This window comes from Sphaeramia orbicularis, chromosome 20 (assembly GCF_902148855.1).
Source record: "Sphaeramia orbicularis chromosome 20, fSphaOr1.1, whole genome shotgun sequence".
Classification (NCBI taxonomy): domain Eukaryota; kingdom Metazoa; phylum Chordata; class Actinopteri; order Kurtiformes; family Apogonidae; genus Sphaeramia; species Sphaeramia orbicularis.
The window spans coordinates 40,099,414-40,118,389 of NC_043976.1; the positions used below are offsets into that span (position 1 = coordinate 40,099,414).

Sequence of the window (18,976 nt, forward strand, 5' to 3'; positions counted from 1 at the left end):
TCCTCCCTTTTCCGCAGCCCCGCAGTCTAAATAGTATTTTAAGGTCAAATGTCACATGCGCGACCTTTTTACGAAGCAGGAGGATGGGTGTGAACGCCGCTGGGATCGTGTCCGCCTTTCACTTGACCCTCATTTCCTGTATTTGTTTATGTGCATCTTGCATAAATTCCTCCTTCCCTCTGTGATCTGTCCAGCTTTGTCATTTCACTTTTCGCTTGTTTTTTTTTTTTTCACAACTAGGAAGAGTCATGAATGAGAAGAAACTGCAGGAATAGTAGTGATGTCTGTAAAATGGTCATGGTAATATTATTATTATTATTTTTATTATAATCATACAATATTCATTTCTACAACTTTAATTCGTGCAATAATATAACCTGGCTGTTTTCAATACTTTGTTGTTTTCGCATACGTTTTTGTCTTTCATCCACATGAAGTCTGTGATTTTAGGCTAATGACGTTCATTTTGTCTTCTGTTTATGTAATTATACTTTTCTTTTTTCTTTTGTGTAGACAAGGTATAGTTTTTAGATGTTACCTGCTTGACAGTTTCAACTGAGGAAGACTGGAGTCACAGTCGAAACTGTCAAGCAGGTAACATCTAAAAACTATGCCTTGTCTGAACAAAAGAACAGTATAATCTCTGATTTAGGTCGTTGAAAATTCAAATAGGGTCAAATAGGGTGAACTAATCGATTAATAGTTGCAGATTCAGTGGTTTCGGATGTAAAATGGTTATTTCAAGCTGGTTTGTCCAGTTTTGGTCACTGCAGGTGTGTCTTTTCAGTAAAATTTGATGTGTTGAAATAGAAGCAACCAACAAAATAAAAGCCCTTTTAAGCAATGAAAAAATTCCATCCACTGAAACACTTGAAGGCTTTTATATTTGAACAATTATAGAGGTAGGTGCTGCGCTTAAAGCATCGCAAAACTATACATGCTTTGTAAAATGTTAAGGTAAAACATGGATGAATAAGAAGAAACTGCAAGATTTGTTGAAATGTCTGTAAAATGATCATGGCATTATTATTATTATTATCATTATTATTATTATTATTATTATTATTATTATTAGGCCCGAGCCCAGACATATATGTCGGCGAGGGCCTATTAAAATTGCATGGTTCCGTTATTATTATATTTTTTATTATTATTCTCTCGCCACTTTGAATGCAAATTTGACCCCCTGAACATTAACGAAAAGTCAATTTTATTTGACCAAAAATTCAAGCCTGCCGGAAATTTTTTTTTTATTTGAAGTCGCCAAGAAAAAATATCGCAAAATGACTCTGTAGCGCCCCCTCAAAAATCAAAATACATTATGCTGATGGGAGCCCTCCCCAAATTGTTTTCATTGTACAAACATGAAACTTGGTACAGACATAGCCCATGTTGGGACAAGTAAAAAATTACATTATGGCCCCGCCCTAAACCCAACAGGAAGTCAGCCATATTTATTATTATTATTATTATTATTATTATTATACAGTATTCATTTCTACAACTTTAATACATGCAATAATATAATCTGGCTGTTTTCAATACTTTGTTGTTTTACAGCCAGTTTTGGTCACTGCAGGTGTGTGTCTTTTCAGTTAAATTTGATGTGTAGAAATAGAAGCAACCCATAAAATAAAAGCTCTTTTAGGCAATGGATAAATTCCATCCACTGAAACACTTGAAGGCTTTTATATTTGAACAGTTACGGAGGTAGGTGCTCTATTTTAAGCATCGAAAAACTACACGTGCTTTGTACTAAATATGATCACTTCTGCTTATGGACCAGAGGAAATTAGAGGGAGAGGCCTGATTCTGATACAAATAAAGGCCTGGTAACTTCTGCCACTGAGAGAAATAAACACCTGGATACAATTTAGAGGAAATACAGCAGATACAAATACAGTAGTGTTGTAAAATGTTCAGGTAAAACATGAATGAATGAGAAGAAACTGCAGGATTTGTTGTGATAAAATGTGTAAAATGGTCATTTCAAGCTACAGTGGAAAACGTTAGCGATATGCTCAGACATTTTTCTACACAACATGGACTTGAGCTTTGTCATTCCACTTTTCTCATTACTTTTTTCACACAACCCCCACTCCCCTTCGACCCACCCTTGCTTCCTCTTGGTCCACCCTACCCCCCTCCCCCACCACCACCACCAGTGACGAAGAAAAGCACTTCCTGGGGTCGCGTCGTGTCAAAACCTGCTGTTTAGCCTTAAAGCTCCACAGGAAAGGGTGTGTGTGGGGGGATTTAATAAGAAAACTAACGAATGTGCTTCAAATAATAACAGTAAAAGACTCGAAGGTTGAAACATTCACTGCCCTGGCTCCAGGAATGCTGTTGTTTTCAGGTGTGGATCCCAAAGGCCTGGAAACTAAATGTTCACTCACTTCGCCAATTTCCCCACAAGGGTCGTGGCTGTTTCTTTTTATCTGAGCTAAGCAGTTCCCACTTCAGTTTAGCAGCGTTGAAAGTTCCCAGGGTAACTTAAAGCAAGGGCAACCTGTCACCATGTCCTATTTTAATTTAGGGAAACATCAACATGGACTCCAGTAATGCAAGGCAACAGGTTATCGCCTGCCGTTTGTTGCCGTTTTGTATCTGCCGTTGTTGATTTGCCGTTGGCGGGTGTTGCTCCTGCGGGGGGACATCCCTGCTGCTGGCTTGTCCTTCTTCTAATCTTTTTGTTTCTCCTTGCTTTTCTCCATCTGCAGGAAAGCAGTACTGGGTGTTTAAGGACACCGTGCTGCAGTCCGGATACCCGAAGGACATCACCCAGTTCGGCCATGGCATGCCGGCCCAGAGTATCGAAACCGCCGTGTGGTGGGAGGACGTGGCCAAGACCTACTTCTTCAAGGGGGACAGGTGGGTAAAGGGACGGGAGATCATAAGAATTTACTGATTTAGGTTCCATTATCAATATCACTTATCGATTCGATTCCCTATTGCAGTGGTTCCCAACCTTTTTTGGCTCGAGACCCCATTTTAACATCACAAATTTCTGGCAACCCCAGACATTCAAAACGGAGATTTTTTTTTTTTTTTTTTTGCAAAAATTAATTTGTTTTTGATCATGTAATAGTTTGCTATACAATCTTGTAAACAAACGTTAATTTTAGAGGACATTTAGTCTATATAATGTATATTATTCTGGACGGAGGCAGTAAAGCCAGGTGTAGATTACTGCACAAAGTGAGAATTTGATTTTCCTTGGTCAGGATATGTACAGTCAGTCCAGCTGTGATTCCAAGGCTGACAATTAATACTGAACAAACAAGAACTCAAACTATGAATTATGACAGAGCTGCAGCATCTGAAACTGACCACAAAGAACATTTGACAGATAAACAGAACCACAGTGCTGCAGTTTCAGACTCACAGTTAGTCTTTTATGGATTGGGATTGTCTCTGTCAACTCACCATATATTTTTATTTGTAAGTTTTTATTTTCATTTCTATCAGTTACTAGAAATTTCAGGTGATTCCATTTGAATTCCAGGCAACCCCACATGGGGTCCCGACTCCAAGGTTGAAAAACACTAGGGAAGGGAATTAGGGAATAAATTATTGTACAAATAGATTTGTTTGCATTAACCCTTTATTGTTAAATATGCACCAACACTGCAAAAAGGGGGTGTCTAAAAACAAGACAAAAACACAAAATCTAAGGAAAAAGCTCCTCAAAACAAGTGAAATTATCTGTCCATGCAGCAAGATAATTCACTTGACAAGATTCTTGAATTTACATTGTTAAATCTAGAAATAAGCATGTCTATAGATGTATGAACACTTAAAATGAGAAATTAACGTAAAACTAGATAAATTATCCAATGCTTCTAAAAAATAAAAAGATATTTTAAAAAATAGTCGTGTATCATTTCCATGTCGTTTTGACCATGTCACATGCAGATTTTTGTATAAAAAGTAATATTAAAAAAATATAAAAATGTGCTTTATCTGAAAAATAGTTTCTCTTTTATCCCAATTTATTTTTAAAGTAGACCCAAAGTGCTTCGAAACTTGCTTCATAACATTCGTCTACATCTGGTTTGAATTTTTAGCCCCATGTGCTGTTTTTAGGACCAGTTTCATAGAAGAACCCACGTACAATGAAGTCCAGGGAAATGATCTCTGTGGACTTGTCATGTTGTGGCCAAAGGTTTTGGCGGTGGCACAAACTAAATCTTTGCATGAATGGAATTAATGTGCCAGGACATCTTCAGCACTTACTGTATGCCATGTAAACACAGAGCTAGACTGATATTTTCACATGTCTTTCATCCACATGAAGTCTCTGGTTTAGGTCGTTGAAAACTCTGTCCAACACTTCATCTTGGTGAAATAGAGTTAGCTAATCAATTAGTAGTTGCAGATTTGTTGGTTTTGGATGTAAGATGGTCATTTTAAGCCAGTTTGTCCAGTTTTGGTCACTGCAGGTGTGTGCTTATTGAGCTAAATTTGATGTGTAGGGATAGGAACAACGGACAAAAAAAGCTCTTTTAAGCAATGAATAAATTCTATCCACTGAAACACTTGAAGGCATTTATTTTTTTAACAACAGTGGAGGCAGTCGCAGTACTTTAAGCATTGTAAAACTACATGTACTTTGGACTAAATATGATCACTTCTGCTTATTGACCAGGGGAAATTAGAAGTTAATAAAAACCTGGATAGTGTAGTAAAATGTTCCGGTAAAACATTGATGAATGAGAAGAAACTGCAGTATTTGTCGTGATGTGTGTAAAATGGTCATTTCAAGCCAAGGTGGAAACATTAGTGATATGCTCAGACATTTTTCGACACAACAGGGGCTTAAATTCCAGGAATGCCATGAATTTGACAGGAACAGATGTGCTGTTACTGAGAGGAAATATCCTGTGTTAGAATAACACCATGTCACAGGCAGACGAGGAAAGCCTATATAGAGAGGAATACTGCGCAAATATTGTCCTAATATTCTGTGTAAGTATTTCATCAATTTTAAATCAGTTTGCACAGAAAATCAATGAAAGAATTGGATGTGCAGAGCTGGAAACCATGTTGGTGACAGTATTGATGTCTCTGTTTAAACATGTGTTTTCACTGGTTTTCTTTCAGTGTGCATTTAGTGTTACGCCCATGTGTATGTTATGGAAGTTAAAGAGAAATTCTCCACTGAAGGATGATTTTTTTTTTTTTTTTGTCATTACAGTCAGTTACAGTCAGGTCATCATGGATAAACTTGGGTGACTGTAATATAATAAAGCAACTTTAATTTAAAACATTTAACAATACAAGTGGTTCCAGGCACCACAAACTCCACCCCTTGCACATATTGTAGCTTATTTTGTCATCGATCCCTCTGATGTCATCATGTCTATGCATGTGCTGATGTCAGCATTTCAATTGCCTCTATATATGTGACAAGTTTGAAATAAATTGAAACAAAATTGATGTTTTTATAGAGATGTGAAATTTTGCCCATTATAAGTAAATGGTAGAAAAAAAAAGATTTAAAAAATTCCTAAAAAAAAATTGAAACTTTGACCTACTTTTCCCAAAATGTAATGACATCTATTGCAAGTCACTGCCAATCTATAAACCCAATTTGGTATGACTTCAACCGATAGTTTTGCTGCTACAGACATTTGAAATTTCACCCATTACAAGTAAATGCGGGAAAAAAAAAGATTTTAAAAATGCAGAAAAATATGAACTTTGACCTACTTTTCCCAAAATGTAGTGACATCTATTTTGGGTCACTGGCAATCGATAAACCCAATTTGGTATGAATTCACCCAATAGTTTTGCTGCTAGAGTGTTAACAAACAAACAAACCAAAAGCATACCCCTTGCCTCCCATTTCCAAACTTTCATTGCTCTACATCTGCTGAACTGTTGTTGTCCAGTTTTAGTCACTGCAGGTGTGTGTCTTTTTCAGGTAAACTTTTATGCGTTAAAAACAGGAATGGTTTTTACAGATGATTTTCTCTTTTTTTTTTTTTTTTTTTTAACTCCAAACTAACAACAGCTGCTGTAATTACCAAAAACTCCTTTTGCTGAATTCCATCAAAGTCCGAATATAAACTGCAGCTCCACTTGTTGGAGGTAAACTGCTGCAAACAGATTGCAATTTAGCACATAAACAGAGTCTAATCTAACAGATATGTTCAACAAAAAGCCCACATAGCTTATTATAAACCTGCTGTTCTGTGCGCCTTCATACAAATGAGCACCTGCTTCCTGTGATTTGTTACTGTTCAGGTACTGGCGCTACAACGAGGAGATGAGGACCATGGACCCCGGCTACCCGAAGCCCATCACAGTGTGGAGAGGTGTGCCCGAGTCGCCGCAGGGGGCCTTCGTCGACAAAGGCAACGGTACGATTTGTCCTGCCCAGTTTTCTGATTTGGCATCAACAGCGTGGTTCACGTGCCAGGCAACATTGATTTCAACCGGTCGCTGGCACTCGGACACTCGGCGTCCGGGGCGTAAAAAGCAGGGTGGCATTGATTGAAATTTGCCCCAATTATTTCAGCGAGTCTTAGCGGGTGGCACACGTCCATACATGCAACACCAAAGGGAAAGCAGCTGAGAGGAAGCATTTGTGTCTCACAAATGAATGATGAAAAGAGGTCAGCTTGCCCAGAAATGCATTGTTTCACAACGAAAATGTTCCGTAATCAGTCCCCCCCCCCTTTTTTTTTTTTTGCATGCCTTAAGACCCAGTTGGAACAGGACTGTGGAAAACAAAAAGGACAAGACCACCACTGCGCACTCGTTCCGGTTTAAGCCAGTTGGCTGTCGGTGCCAGTTGGGAGGCGGGATTTATCATTTTTCAAGAGCTCACCCTTTGGCCAGATAGATAGTGTAAAGAGGGAACAAATGCTCCCATTGGATGAGCGATGCCAGGTGGGTTTGGCAGGGCCTGGGTTGGAAAAAGCAGGGCAGGTGGTGCTGAACGCTCACACCATCTGTGCTGCGGATCCGCCGCCAGATTCTGTCGGCGGGCGCATCGGCCAGGTGGAGCGGGCATCAATCGGAGCATGAAGGGTGGAGCGGTATCCAAGGGAATCATGGGTGTTTACGTTCATCACATGTATTTGTACTCTGGTGCACGTCGGCCTGCTTTCGTTCGGCGAGTCGGTCAGATCGCAGACGCCGTGTTAAGTGAGTCACTCACAACGTTGACCCAGAAAACTCGACATAATTGAGTACGCCGCAGCCGATGATGATACCGAGCGTGAGGCGATACATTTCGGAGAAGACACCCCAGGGCTGAGATGACCCGAGTCCTACCCACAACAGCTCAGCCGGCCTCACCTCCCATGAATCTGTTCATTCCGTTACCTTTAACCCTTTCATGCATAGCGGTCACTGCAGAGGACAGTTACTCTACAGCTGTTCTCTTGTCAGCTAAAATTTGCTTAGAGGTCTTATTTCTGTCTTTGTGCATAAGAAATGAATGTAAGTGAATCCCTAAAGGAACTTTGTGTTGGTAAATGCAAGTTATGCAAATTTACAGGATTTCAGTTCTGTTCAACATGTTGATGCTCATATGAACTATGTTTTCAGCTCAAAAATGTCCAATTTCATCACAATTAATGCTATATTTTCATGTCACAAATGGCCAAGTTATATTTGAACTGAATTTACCTGAAAAACAAATATTCTATTCTTTCAGATTCCCCAATTTTTCTTACAAGATTCTATACTACATATCACATGTTTTATTTGTACAGGTTCAATATGGAGTATGGTGCTGATCACATCCTGCTTATGTTCCACCAATACATACATTAAGAATGTCACACGTCAATTTTTGAATCAACAATTTTCTAATAATAAGCATTTTTATAAAGAAATAACAATTCTATATTGTTATTTCCTCTTTAGTCTGATGATAAACTATACAATAAATAATTCTGATACTAGTTTTTGCACAGGGGTCATTAGTGTAAACAGTGACATGGCTGCCGAGCATCAGTGTGATGGGATCCACAACAACCATGTCACATCCGTCCACTGCCACATTTTGTGTTTTTGTGTCAGCTGTTATTGTTTTAGATCCACAATACGAACATTTATGAATAAGAGGAGAATTAGCAATAGTAAGTCTATAAGTTTATTACTAATAAAGTACTGGTACTGCCCAGAGCATCATGGGTAATGTCACGTCCGTCCACCAGCAAAAGTTTTCACATACACATGCTATTCAAAATCCAGTATTTCTGAAAATAGAGCTTCCACTGTCAAATAATATCAGTAGTCTGTGCACAAATGGATTAGCATTATTTACACACAGTTCTATGCATTTCTTACAGCTTTTTTTTTTTGACAAAAATGTCCACTCATTTGACCCCCTAAGTAAATTTTAGCCCTTGTATATTAGTGGGTTTTCTAGTTTTAGTTGCATATCAACCAGCACAGTGGATACTTATGCACCATCCCATAATACACTGCTATTCATACTGTTACTGTAACTTTGCAGCTCTTGAGAAACCTGATCTGTAGCAACATATTTGAGTGTAAATCAATTGCTAATTGTTATTAGACTGTAATTAACAGTTGTTGTTTGTTTGTTTTTTAAGTTGTTGTGTTTTGTTGTTTTTTTGCATATTATTTGAGTGAGTAATAACTACTATAATAGTATGTTAAAATGTGAGAAAAGATCATATTAGCGACATTAAAAAAACATTTCATAGTTTTCACACAGTATGACAGTAAATGCATATTTCTTTGCTTCAAAAACTAAACGCATGGTGTCCAGCTGAGTGGATATTTTTGTTAATCCATGAAAAATACATTCATAAAAAAATACATTTCAATAACAGTGTTTTTTCATGCCTAAAAAGGAATAAAAGCACTCAGGAAAAAAATCTTGATTAAGGTTCTCATAATTCATGCATGAAAGGGTTAATAACCCCCTCATCAGGATCTAGGTGTCTCTAAATAACCCTTTTTACACCTCATTTGTTTTCAGTGTAGGAGAAAAATGTGGTAGAAGTTGGTGCCAGTTTGGAAAAGGCTCTCCAGAGCGGTTTTATTTCTTCAGTTCATCACAGTACTCAGATGAACTCAGATGAATGGTGTTCTGTTTAGGTGCCTGTGTTTGTCCTTGCCCACACATCCCCGGAAACTAGTAATCAGGTTGTGAAGAAACTTTGGGCCAGAGCCATTTGGTATAGAATCTATTTTAGTCTCATAGCCTTATTCACACGTTGGGTTGGTTTGATAAAAGCTGCGGTGCCATTGTCCTACGTACTCTCACTTCGACGTGTATTTGTGTGAATACGTTACCGCCTCCGTGTGAGATATGTACAAATGACCATTTATGGTTTGAGATGGAGTTCAGTTCCTGGTTTATCTGCCCACCGAAGTAAAGGACAACTCTACTTCCTGCTTTTGAAAGAGAAAAAAAGAACAAACAACAGGAATTTAGTAAATAAATAACAAATAAGAGCCGTGAGTCAGTTACAGCTGGTGTTGGAGTCAGTACGACCACAGTAAAGGCCAGTAAAGATGTACTATAATGAGCTGCCAGTTAAATACAGTAGATTACATGACGTTACATTACATTAGGTTAGGTTATATTAGGTCCGATTAGATGAGATTACATTACATTAGGTTAGATTAGATTACATTAGATTAGGTTAGATTACATTACATTACATTACATTATTTTAGGTTAGGTTAGATTACATTAGGTTAGATTACATTACATTACATTAGGTTAAGTTATATTAGGTCAGATTAGATGAGATTACATTAGATTAGGTTAGATTAGATTAGGTTAGATTACATTAGGTTAGGTTAGATTAAATTAGATTAGATTACATTAGGTTAGGTTATATTAGGTCAGATTAGATGACATTACATTGCATTAGATTACATTAGATTAGATTAGATTAGATTAGGTTAGATTATATTACATTAGGTTAGGTTAGATTACATGAGATTAGATTACATTACATTATATTAGGTCAGATTATATTACAGTACATTACGTTAGATTAGATTACATTACATTAAATTAGATTACGGTAGATTACATTAGGTAGAAGTTTATTGATCCTTCAGGCAAAACCCTCAGGAAATCGAGGTTCCAATAGCAGCACAAACACTGAATATACAAACAAGAAATACTACAAGAAAATAGCAAAACAATAACTATAAAAAAAAAAACAAACAGTATTAAAAAATAGGCAGTAGCACATTATAAAGTACTAGTAGAAACAAGTAGCAAGATGGTAATAAAATAATAATAATAATAATAGCAATACTAACAATTATAATACAAATAAATAGCTAATTATGATGTATGTATGTATGTATGTATGTTATATATATGTATGTATGTATGTATGTATGTATGTATAGTTTACTAATCACAGCATAAAAATTAGAATAAGGTGGTAACGGTAAATTATAATGACTAGCGGCATGGTACCCATGGTGCCATTGTACGTTATCATTCAAAGTAGAGAGAGGCTAAAATGGCCCAGCATACCTCACAACATTTGAATACAGACATAAAATTGTGCCTAGTAGATGGTCAGGTAATGTTTCTATTCATTTGGCGAGTTTGGCGGCGATCGGGTCTGTGAAGGCTGAGGAAAACCCGTACAAACACCCTCCTGTGTGCAACATCGATGGGACACAGAACGTGCATTATATAGTAGGATATATAATAATTATTATTCTCATAATTATATGTTGTTATCATACAATATTCGTTTCTACAGCTTTGATACGTTCAGCAATATAATCTGGCTATTTTCTTCTCTTCTTTTTTTTCAGATATCTTTATTAATTTTAAAATTTAGAACAGTAAGAAGCACAAACAAAGGAAAAGAAAGAGAAAAAAAAACCAAAACAAAAAAAATTGAACAAACAACAAAATAAAGCTCTTAAAAGCCCTTAATGAATTCCATCTAATGCATCCAGCTAATGTACACAAACCATATAAACAATAGACAGTCATTAAATAAAATAAAATAAAAATCACTTGCTGTATTTAGTAAAAACATAGATGAACTTAATGAAGCATTAACATAGTGCACGTCAGTCCTCACAAACGTCCATGTCTTTTATATAAACATAAACGTCCATGTCTTCTGTCGAAACGTAAACGTCTATGTCTTCTGTATAAACGTAAACATCCATGTCTTCTGTATAAACGTAAACGTCTATGTCTTCTGTATAAACGTAAACATCCATGTCTTCTGTATAAACGTAAACGTCCATGTCTTCTGTATAAACGTAAACATCCATGTCTTCTGTCGAAACGTAAACGTCCATGTCTTCTGTACAAACGTAAACATCCATGTCTTCTGTATAAACATAAACGTCCATGTCTTCTGTACAAACGTAAACATCCATGTCTTCTGTATAAACATAAACATCCATGTCTTCTGTACAAATGTAAACATCCATGTCTTCTGTATAAACGTAAACGTCCATGTCTTCTGTATAAACATAAATGTCCATGTCTTCTGTCGAAACGTAAACGTCCATGTCTTCTGTATAAACATAAACGTCCATGTCTTCTGTCGAAACGTAAACATCCATGTCTTCTGTATAAACGTAAATGTCCATGTCTTTTGTATAAACGTAAACGTCCATGTCTTTTGAATAAACGTAAACGTCCATGTTTTCTGTATAAACGTAAACGTCCATGTATTTTGAATAAACGTAAACGTCCATGTCTTCTGTATAAATGTAAACGTCCATGTCTTCTGTATAAACGTAAACGTCCATGTCTTCTGTCGAAACATAAACGTCCATGTCTTCTGTATAAACGTAAACGTCCATGTCTTCTGTATAAACGTAAACGTCCATGTCTTCTGTATAAACGTAAACGTCCATGTCTTTTGTAAAACGTAAACGTCCATGTCTTTTGTATAAACGTAAACGTCCATGTCTTCTGTATAAACGTAAACGTTCATGTCTTTTGTATAAACGTAAACGTCCATGTCTTCTGTATAAACGTAAACGTCCATGTCTTCTGTATAAACGTAAACGTCCATGTCTTCTGTCTAAATGTTCATATAGTGTGAAGGGGCTGATGGCGCCGCCCTTTCACCAGCTCTTACCACACATTCAGAGTTTCTCCTTCCTTATTTTTCATGAGCAGAGTGTGCATGAATAATAAATAAGACAGAAGTGAAGTGTAAATGTGGACGGTGAGGATGGGAGTTCAGAGAGTCCACAGGTTTGAGTTCACTTTCCCACAGCGTTGACGTCCACGCAGCAGGGCCGTCTGGAGCTTCATGGGGGCCCTAATCACCAGGCTGTTTGGGGGGGCCCCTAGTTTGTCAAACTGCGATGAAAACACTCCTAAACCCTTCAGATGGTCTACTAAAAGGACCTAAGATATTATAGTTCATGAGCAAAACAGGCTGCAGTTCAAGTTAAACATCTGAAGTTGAACCACTCTGACAAATTCAACTGATAAACTATAATACAAGGAAAACAACAAGTTTCATTTTGATGCTTATTTATTTCATTTTACTCAATTATTTTGTTCATTTTGATGCTTATTGAGTTTATCTTGATGCTTATTCACTTCATTTTATGGATTATTTAATTCAGTTTGATGCATATTTAGTTCATTTTATTGATTATTTTGTTAATTTTGATGCTTATTTACTTCATTTTGATGCTTATTTGGTTCATTTCATTGATTATTTTACCCATTTTTATGCTTATTTGGTTTATTTTTATGCTTATTTAGTTCATTTTATTGATTATTTGGTTCAGTTTGATGCATATTTAATTCACCTAACTAATTTTTTTTTATTTTTTTCCCATTTTTGTTCATTTTGATGAGGCTGTTTTTGGTCACTGGGCCGTAGGTTTGACACCCCCAATCCAAAACAGAGAGATAAGTTTGGAGTTGACATTGTTCATGTCGATGCTTATTTACTTCATTTTATTGATTATTTTGTTCATTTTGATGCTTATTTAGTTCATTTTATTGATTATTTGGTTCATTTCGATACTTATTTAATTCACTTTATTGATTTTTTTTTTTTCTTCTTCTTTGTTTTTGTTCATTTTGATGAGGCTGTTTTTGGTTCCTGGCCCGTAGGTTTGACACCCCCAGTCCAAAGCAGAGAGATAAGTTTGGAGTTGACATTGTTCCTTTTGATGCTTATTCATTTCATTTTATTGATTATTTGGTTAATTTTATTGATTATTTTCTTAAGTTTGATGCTTATCCAGTTAATTTTATTGATTATTTAGTTCATTTCAATGCTTATTTAGTGCATTTTATTGATTATTCTGTTCAGGCTGATGCTTATTTGGTTCATTTTAGTCATCGTTTGGTTCATTTTTATGCTTATTTGGTTTATCTTGAGGCTTATTCAGTTCATTTTATTGATTATTTAACTAATTTTATTGATTATTTTGTTCATTTTGATGCTTATCTTGTTCATTTTATTGATTATTCTGTTCATTTTGATGCTTATTCAATTCATTTTATTGATTATTTTGCTAATTTTATTATTTTGTTGCAGTTTGATGCTTATTTCATTCATTTCATTGATTATTTGGTTCATTCTGATGCTTATTTAGTTAGTTTTTTTCATTATTTGGTTCATTTTTACCCTTATTTAGTTCATTTCATTGATTATTTTGTTCATTTTGATGCTTATTTCATCAACTTTATTGATTTTTTTTTGCCCATTTTTTTGTTTATGACCTTATGTTTGACACCCCTGACTCACCCAAACACAAACATTAAACCCGTTCCAAAGGTTCCTGGCCGTCTGCTCACAGATTTCCACTTCTCCTTCCTCCAGGTTTCACCTACTTCTACAAGGGGAAGGAGTATTGGAAGTTTAGCAACCAGTTCCTGCGGGTGGAGCCCGGATACCCCCGCTCCATCCTCAAGGACTTCATGGGCTGCAAGATGACGCCCATCGACCCGGACCGCCAGCCGGCCGACGACGGCAACTCGGACGTGGTGATCGAGCTGGACAACGAGGCGAACACGGTGAAGGCCATCGCCATCGTCATCCCGTGCGTGCTGGCGCTGTGCCTGCTGGTGCTGGTCTACACCGTGGTCCAGTTCAAGAGGAAGGGCACGCCACGCCACATACTGTACTGCAAACGCTCCATGCAGGAATGGGTCTAAAACGACAAAAAAAAACAAAAAAAAAAACACCAGGGACCAGAGGGGGGGAGGGCGAAGGCGAGGGTGAGGGTGAGGGACGGGACTGGTGGAAACAGGAAATAGAGGAGCCGGTAATACAGTGGACGTAAAAACTCAGCCACGCCTCCTCTTTTTTTTAATGGATCGGACTCTTCGTTCAGACCCGAAGTAACGGACAGACAGTCTGTCGGAAAATACGTAAGGCACGAGAATTAACCCCAGCCTTTTGAACCAACAGGGAATCAGAGGGACGGTCAGTGTGTGTGTGTTGGGGGGGGGGGGTCTTGGCCTAAAACAGACCCTCAGTCCCACTCAAAGACAGCACGAGGGTCAGCATCACTTTGTATCTCAGAAACTTGACTTCCTACTTCCCGTTCCTCTCTTTATTTTTTATTTTCTTTCTTTTTTTTTTTTTTGTTTGTTTGTTTGTTTGTTTGTTTGCCCGACTGCTCTTAATCCGAGGGAGGACTTTTCAGGGGGACTGGCATACTCTCCCCACAGGGCACTGCATCGTCATCATCCATATCAGGTTGTTAACAAGACAAAAAAAAAAAAAAAAGACGACAATTTTGTATTTTTCGCATTTCCAGGCTTGACTCTGAAACACCAGTTACCACCTTACGAGTCATCTTTTTTTTTTTTTTTTTTTTTTTTTCTAAGAAGGTCCTCACTATTCCCTTTAAAAACCCAGAGGAAGAGACCAAACGAAACCAAATAAAATCAATTTCTCTCCAAAGAGGATCACTTTTTTTTTTTTTTTATTTCCTTTCGACCTTTTGGTTGTCATTCTTTCATCCCTTCTCTGGATCTTTGCAGTGATTAAGAGTCAGGGAGCTCTGACTGTTGTTGTTGGCAGTCTGTTGGAGACACAGGGGCCAAATTATTCTGCAATATTTTAACTCGCCTTAATTATAGATCATACTACTTGTGCTTGGTTTTTGCTGTTTTTGGTGTTGTTTTTATTTTTTTTATTTGTATACTGCTTTTTTTGTTGTTTTTTTTTTGTTTATTAAAGGAGCTAATGAGCTTCTTGTGATTGGTATTTCTGGATTTATTACATTACCCAGAATGCTCGGCACTGGCTTGCTGAGCCGTTTCTGGACTGATTATACAGTAGGGTCAGCCTGTATTGAGAGTAATGTATTGTATCGTGAAAGAAGGTTCTGGAGTAAAGCCACTATTTTTGTGTGTTAAGATATTTGTTACTGTCTAACCTACTTATTTTGGATTTGTTATGTTTCTGTCTGTGGCCCATATTCCCAACATCGCATCCAAAGTGCTCATTCTGTACGGTATCGGTGAATGGATTTGACGTTTTTTTATTTGTTTTTGGTTTCTTTTCTTTTTTAAGAATCCTATTGACTGCCTTGTTTCAGAGAGCTCACGGACGCCTAAAGTTCCCAGAATGCTCTGAGGACGCCCCCAAAAAAAACGACACCCGAGTCAAGATCAGTGCCTGTGTCGACATGCATGTGCAAAGCGTTAACACTCAGATCTGCTCAATGTGGCTTCGGAGGAGGAAAAACGTCCTCGAAAAGAAAAAAAAAAGAAAAAAATTACTGTTTGCATTTATTTTTGTTAATTTCTGCCCCCCCTCCCCGTATACTTCCAGGTACAAATATTTAAAGAAATGAAGGATTCAAGTGGTACATTCGAGGATTCTTTCCAATCGGCCTCTAATACTTTAATGAAACCGAAGCAGCCGTTTGCAGACGTGTGTCGTGTCCTCGCTCTGAATGTGTGTCTGTTTTCATGATCACATACTGGGTTGTTTTCTTAATTTTACTGTTTTCTGGTCAAAACAAATTGGACGTCTCACAATGACTTCTTTGTGTAAGACTTTGGGACAAAACGGAAACGTGTCCCGAACAGAATGAATAAATTGATCCATATATGACGAAGCGCTGCCTTCCACCTCTGCTCGTCTTTGAATTCTCTTTGTGTCTCTGAGCTTCTCCTTCTTTGTCGTCTCTTTTACTTTCAGCTTTTTTTGCGCCGACAGTTTGATCACGTTCGGGAACATGACGCTGACCTTTGACTATTTGCAGAATGCGGAGGCTGTGTCAGTATTGACGGAACAGTCATCGCAGTTTGGACGATTTAAAGGTGAAACGACATCTGCCCGTCTGATAAACTGGACCACGTTCGGTTTCAGATTAGAACCGTTATTTCAGTGGCATTTCAGTTTCAAGTCCTCATTATATGTTTGACAAAACTGGGTAAAATGTCAAATCAGCTCAAATCATCTGTGGTGTGAATGGCATAATACAGAAACTAAACAGAAGAATGGGATTTGTTTTATCACCCCCACCCCCACCCCAAAAGGGGAGGCAAGGGGTATTGTTTTTGGTTCGGTTTGTTTGTTTGTTAGCACTCTAGCAGCAAAACTATTGGTTAAATTGAAAACAAATTTGGTTTCTAGATTCCCAGTGACCCAGAATAGGTCTCGTTACATTTTGGGAAAAGTAGGTCAAAGTTCATATTTTTTTGCATTTTTAAAATCTTTTTTTTTCCCCATTTAACCTATAATGGGCGAAATTTCAATTGTCTGTAGCAGCAAAACTATCGGTTGAATTCATAGCACATTTTGTTTATAGATTGCCTGTGATCCAGAATAGATCTCAATACATTTTGGGGAAAAGTAGGTCAAAGTTAAAATTTTTTAGAATTTTTTTTTTTTTTTTTTTTTTTTCCTCCCCTCCATTTACTTATAATGGAAGAAATTTCTGTAGCAGTAAAACTTTTTGGTGAATTCATACCAAATTTGGTTAATAGATTACCAGTGACCCAGAATAAATCTCATTACATTTTGGGAAAAGTAGGTCAAAGTTAAAATTTTTTATGCATTTTTAAAATGTTTTTTTTTCCCCCCATTTACTTATAATGGGCGAAATTTCACACGTCTGTAGCAGCAAAACTGTTGGTTGAATTCAAACCAAATTAGGTTTATAGATTCCCAGTGGCCCAGAATAGATGCCATTACATTTTGGGAAAAGTAGGTCAAAGTTTACATTTTTAGGAATTTTTAAAATCTTTTTCTTCTCCTGTTTACTTACATTGGGTGAAATTTCACATGTCTATAAAAACATGAATTTTGTTTCAGTTTACTTCAGACTTGCCACATATATAGAGGCAGTTGATATGCTGACATCAGCACATGCATAGACATGATGACATCAGCTGGATTGATGCCAAAATAAGCTACAATACGTGCGAGAGGCGGGGTTTGTTGTGCCTGGAACCACTTGTTAGTTTTTATTTGAACCCATAAAGACCCAAACATCCACTGGATATAAAATGTTAAATACCTGTTGATCCATTAATTCTGTAAATCCATGTAAATAATTGGTGTAAAATACAGTTCTTCATCTTTTCGTGGTCATCAGATATGACCCGTTCGTACGTTCAGAGGCTCCGTAGTTACCATGGAAACACCGTCATCTTCTACAACATTGATTCACCAGTAAAACCCATGGAGTTGGATCAATGACAGTGGATGGACACACTGGGTTTATGTTCAGTTAATGAAAGATTTGACTGAAAAAGTCACTTTTTCTTGCATTTTCCTTGTTTTTGAAATAATAACCCTCAACTTTAATGAGAGCCTTTATGTACATCTACACGATCACTGAGTTAAATACGGGAAAATGTCAGATTTTTGATTAAAAATGTAAAATACTGAGCATAATATTCGAATAAATGGTGACAAATCACTCCAGAAAAGTTAAAAATAGAGCCACTAAAGTAGCACTGGGTCTTTAAGGGTTAATGTCAGTAGCACTATGAAGACCAGGGATATGCTTTTACAGGGTTAGTACTGATGCCAGTTATAAGAAAAATGGAAATCATTGGTGTGAAATCATAGTCACTGAAGCAAAAAAATGCCTTAAAGCTAATTGTCAATCAAATCTGTGGTATTTCAATATTATATTCTTAATTTGCACACTGGATGGACTAGAAATACTAATGACAGGTGATAAATAAATATTCTTATTGCAGTGGCCGTAAGTGTTACCGGTCATATTTGGTTCTGTTTCTTGAACCAGTTCTGTTGGTGCAGGTGCCCACAATTTTACCGTTTTTTTAATTGAATCTGTCTAGTCATGGATGTGACATAAACGTGGCACAGAGATCAAATATAATTCTTAATAGTCTCCGTAAGCTGAAGATTTACTTTGTTTAATTTGTTTGTTGTTCTTGCATTGAAGTGAAACCAGTATTGTGTATTTTCCAGTATTTTATTCATTAAATTTAGCCTATAGCAAATCTAAGGAAGAGGATTAGAGCCACTGGGGGAAAAAAGGTCCAAAATATATATTTTTTATTATTATTCTGAGGGAAAAAGTCTTAATTCTGAGGAAAAAGAGTCTGAATTCTGACTTTTTTCTCAGAATTCTGACTGTTTTAAATATGTTTTTATTATTCTGGGATTAAAGTCAGAATTCTGAGGGGAAAAAAAGTCTGAATTCTGACTTTTTTCTTCGAATTCTGACTTTTTCTCAGAATGATAATTTAAAAAAATATAAATTAGACCTTGATTTTATTGTTTTTTTCCAGTGGTCCTAATCCTCTTCCTTTGAAATCACTGTTTATTCAGCAGTTCCATATTTGTTTTTCAGCGGTGTCATTACGCAGCAGTTTGGTTATTCAGCTGTATTCATTTATTCAACTGTTTAATTATTTAGTAGTTTAGTTATTCAGCAGTTTGATCTTTCAGCAGCATTTTTTTCACACTGCAGTTTCATTATTCAGCAGTATTTGTTTATTTAGCTTTATTTGCAGCGTTCCTTTTTTTCCCCACTGGTTTCACAGACTTATTCATTGTCTTTC

The 18,976-nt window shown here is 36.8% G+C and overlaps 1 protein-coding gene across 2 annotated transcripts in view; it reads left to right on the forward strand.

The window, feature by feature from the left end:
- Positions 1–16,047, forward strand: part of mmp16a (matrix metallopeptidase 16a (membrane-inserted)) — a 141,144-nt gene extending 125,097 nt beyond the window's left edge. For both annotated transcript variants that reach the window (XM_030123403.1, XM_030123404.1), the window contains 3 exons: positions 2,721–2,871; positions 6,250–6,365; positions 13,794–16,047. In XM_030123403.1, the coding sequence (XP_029979263.1) occupies positions 2,721–2,871; positions 6,250–6,365; positions 13,794–14,128 (602 nt within the window). In that variant the 3' untranslated portion in view covers positions 14,129–16,047. The remainder of the gene's footprint in view (positions 1–2,720; positions 2,872–6,249; positions 6,366–13,793) is intronic.
- The last annotated feature ends 2,929 nt before the right edge of the window (positions 16,048–18,976 follow it).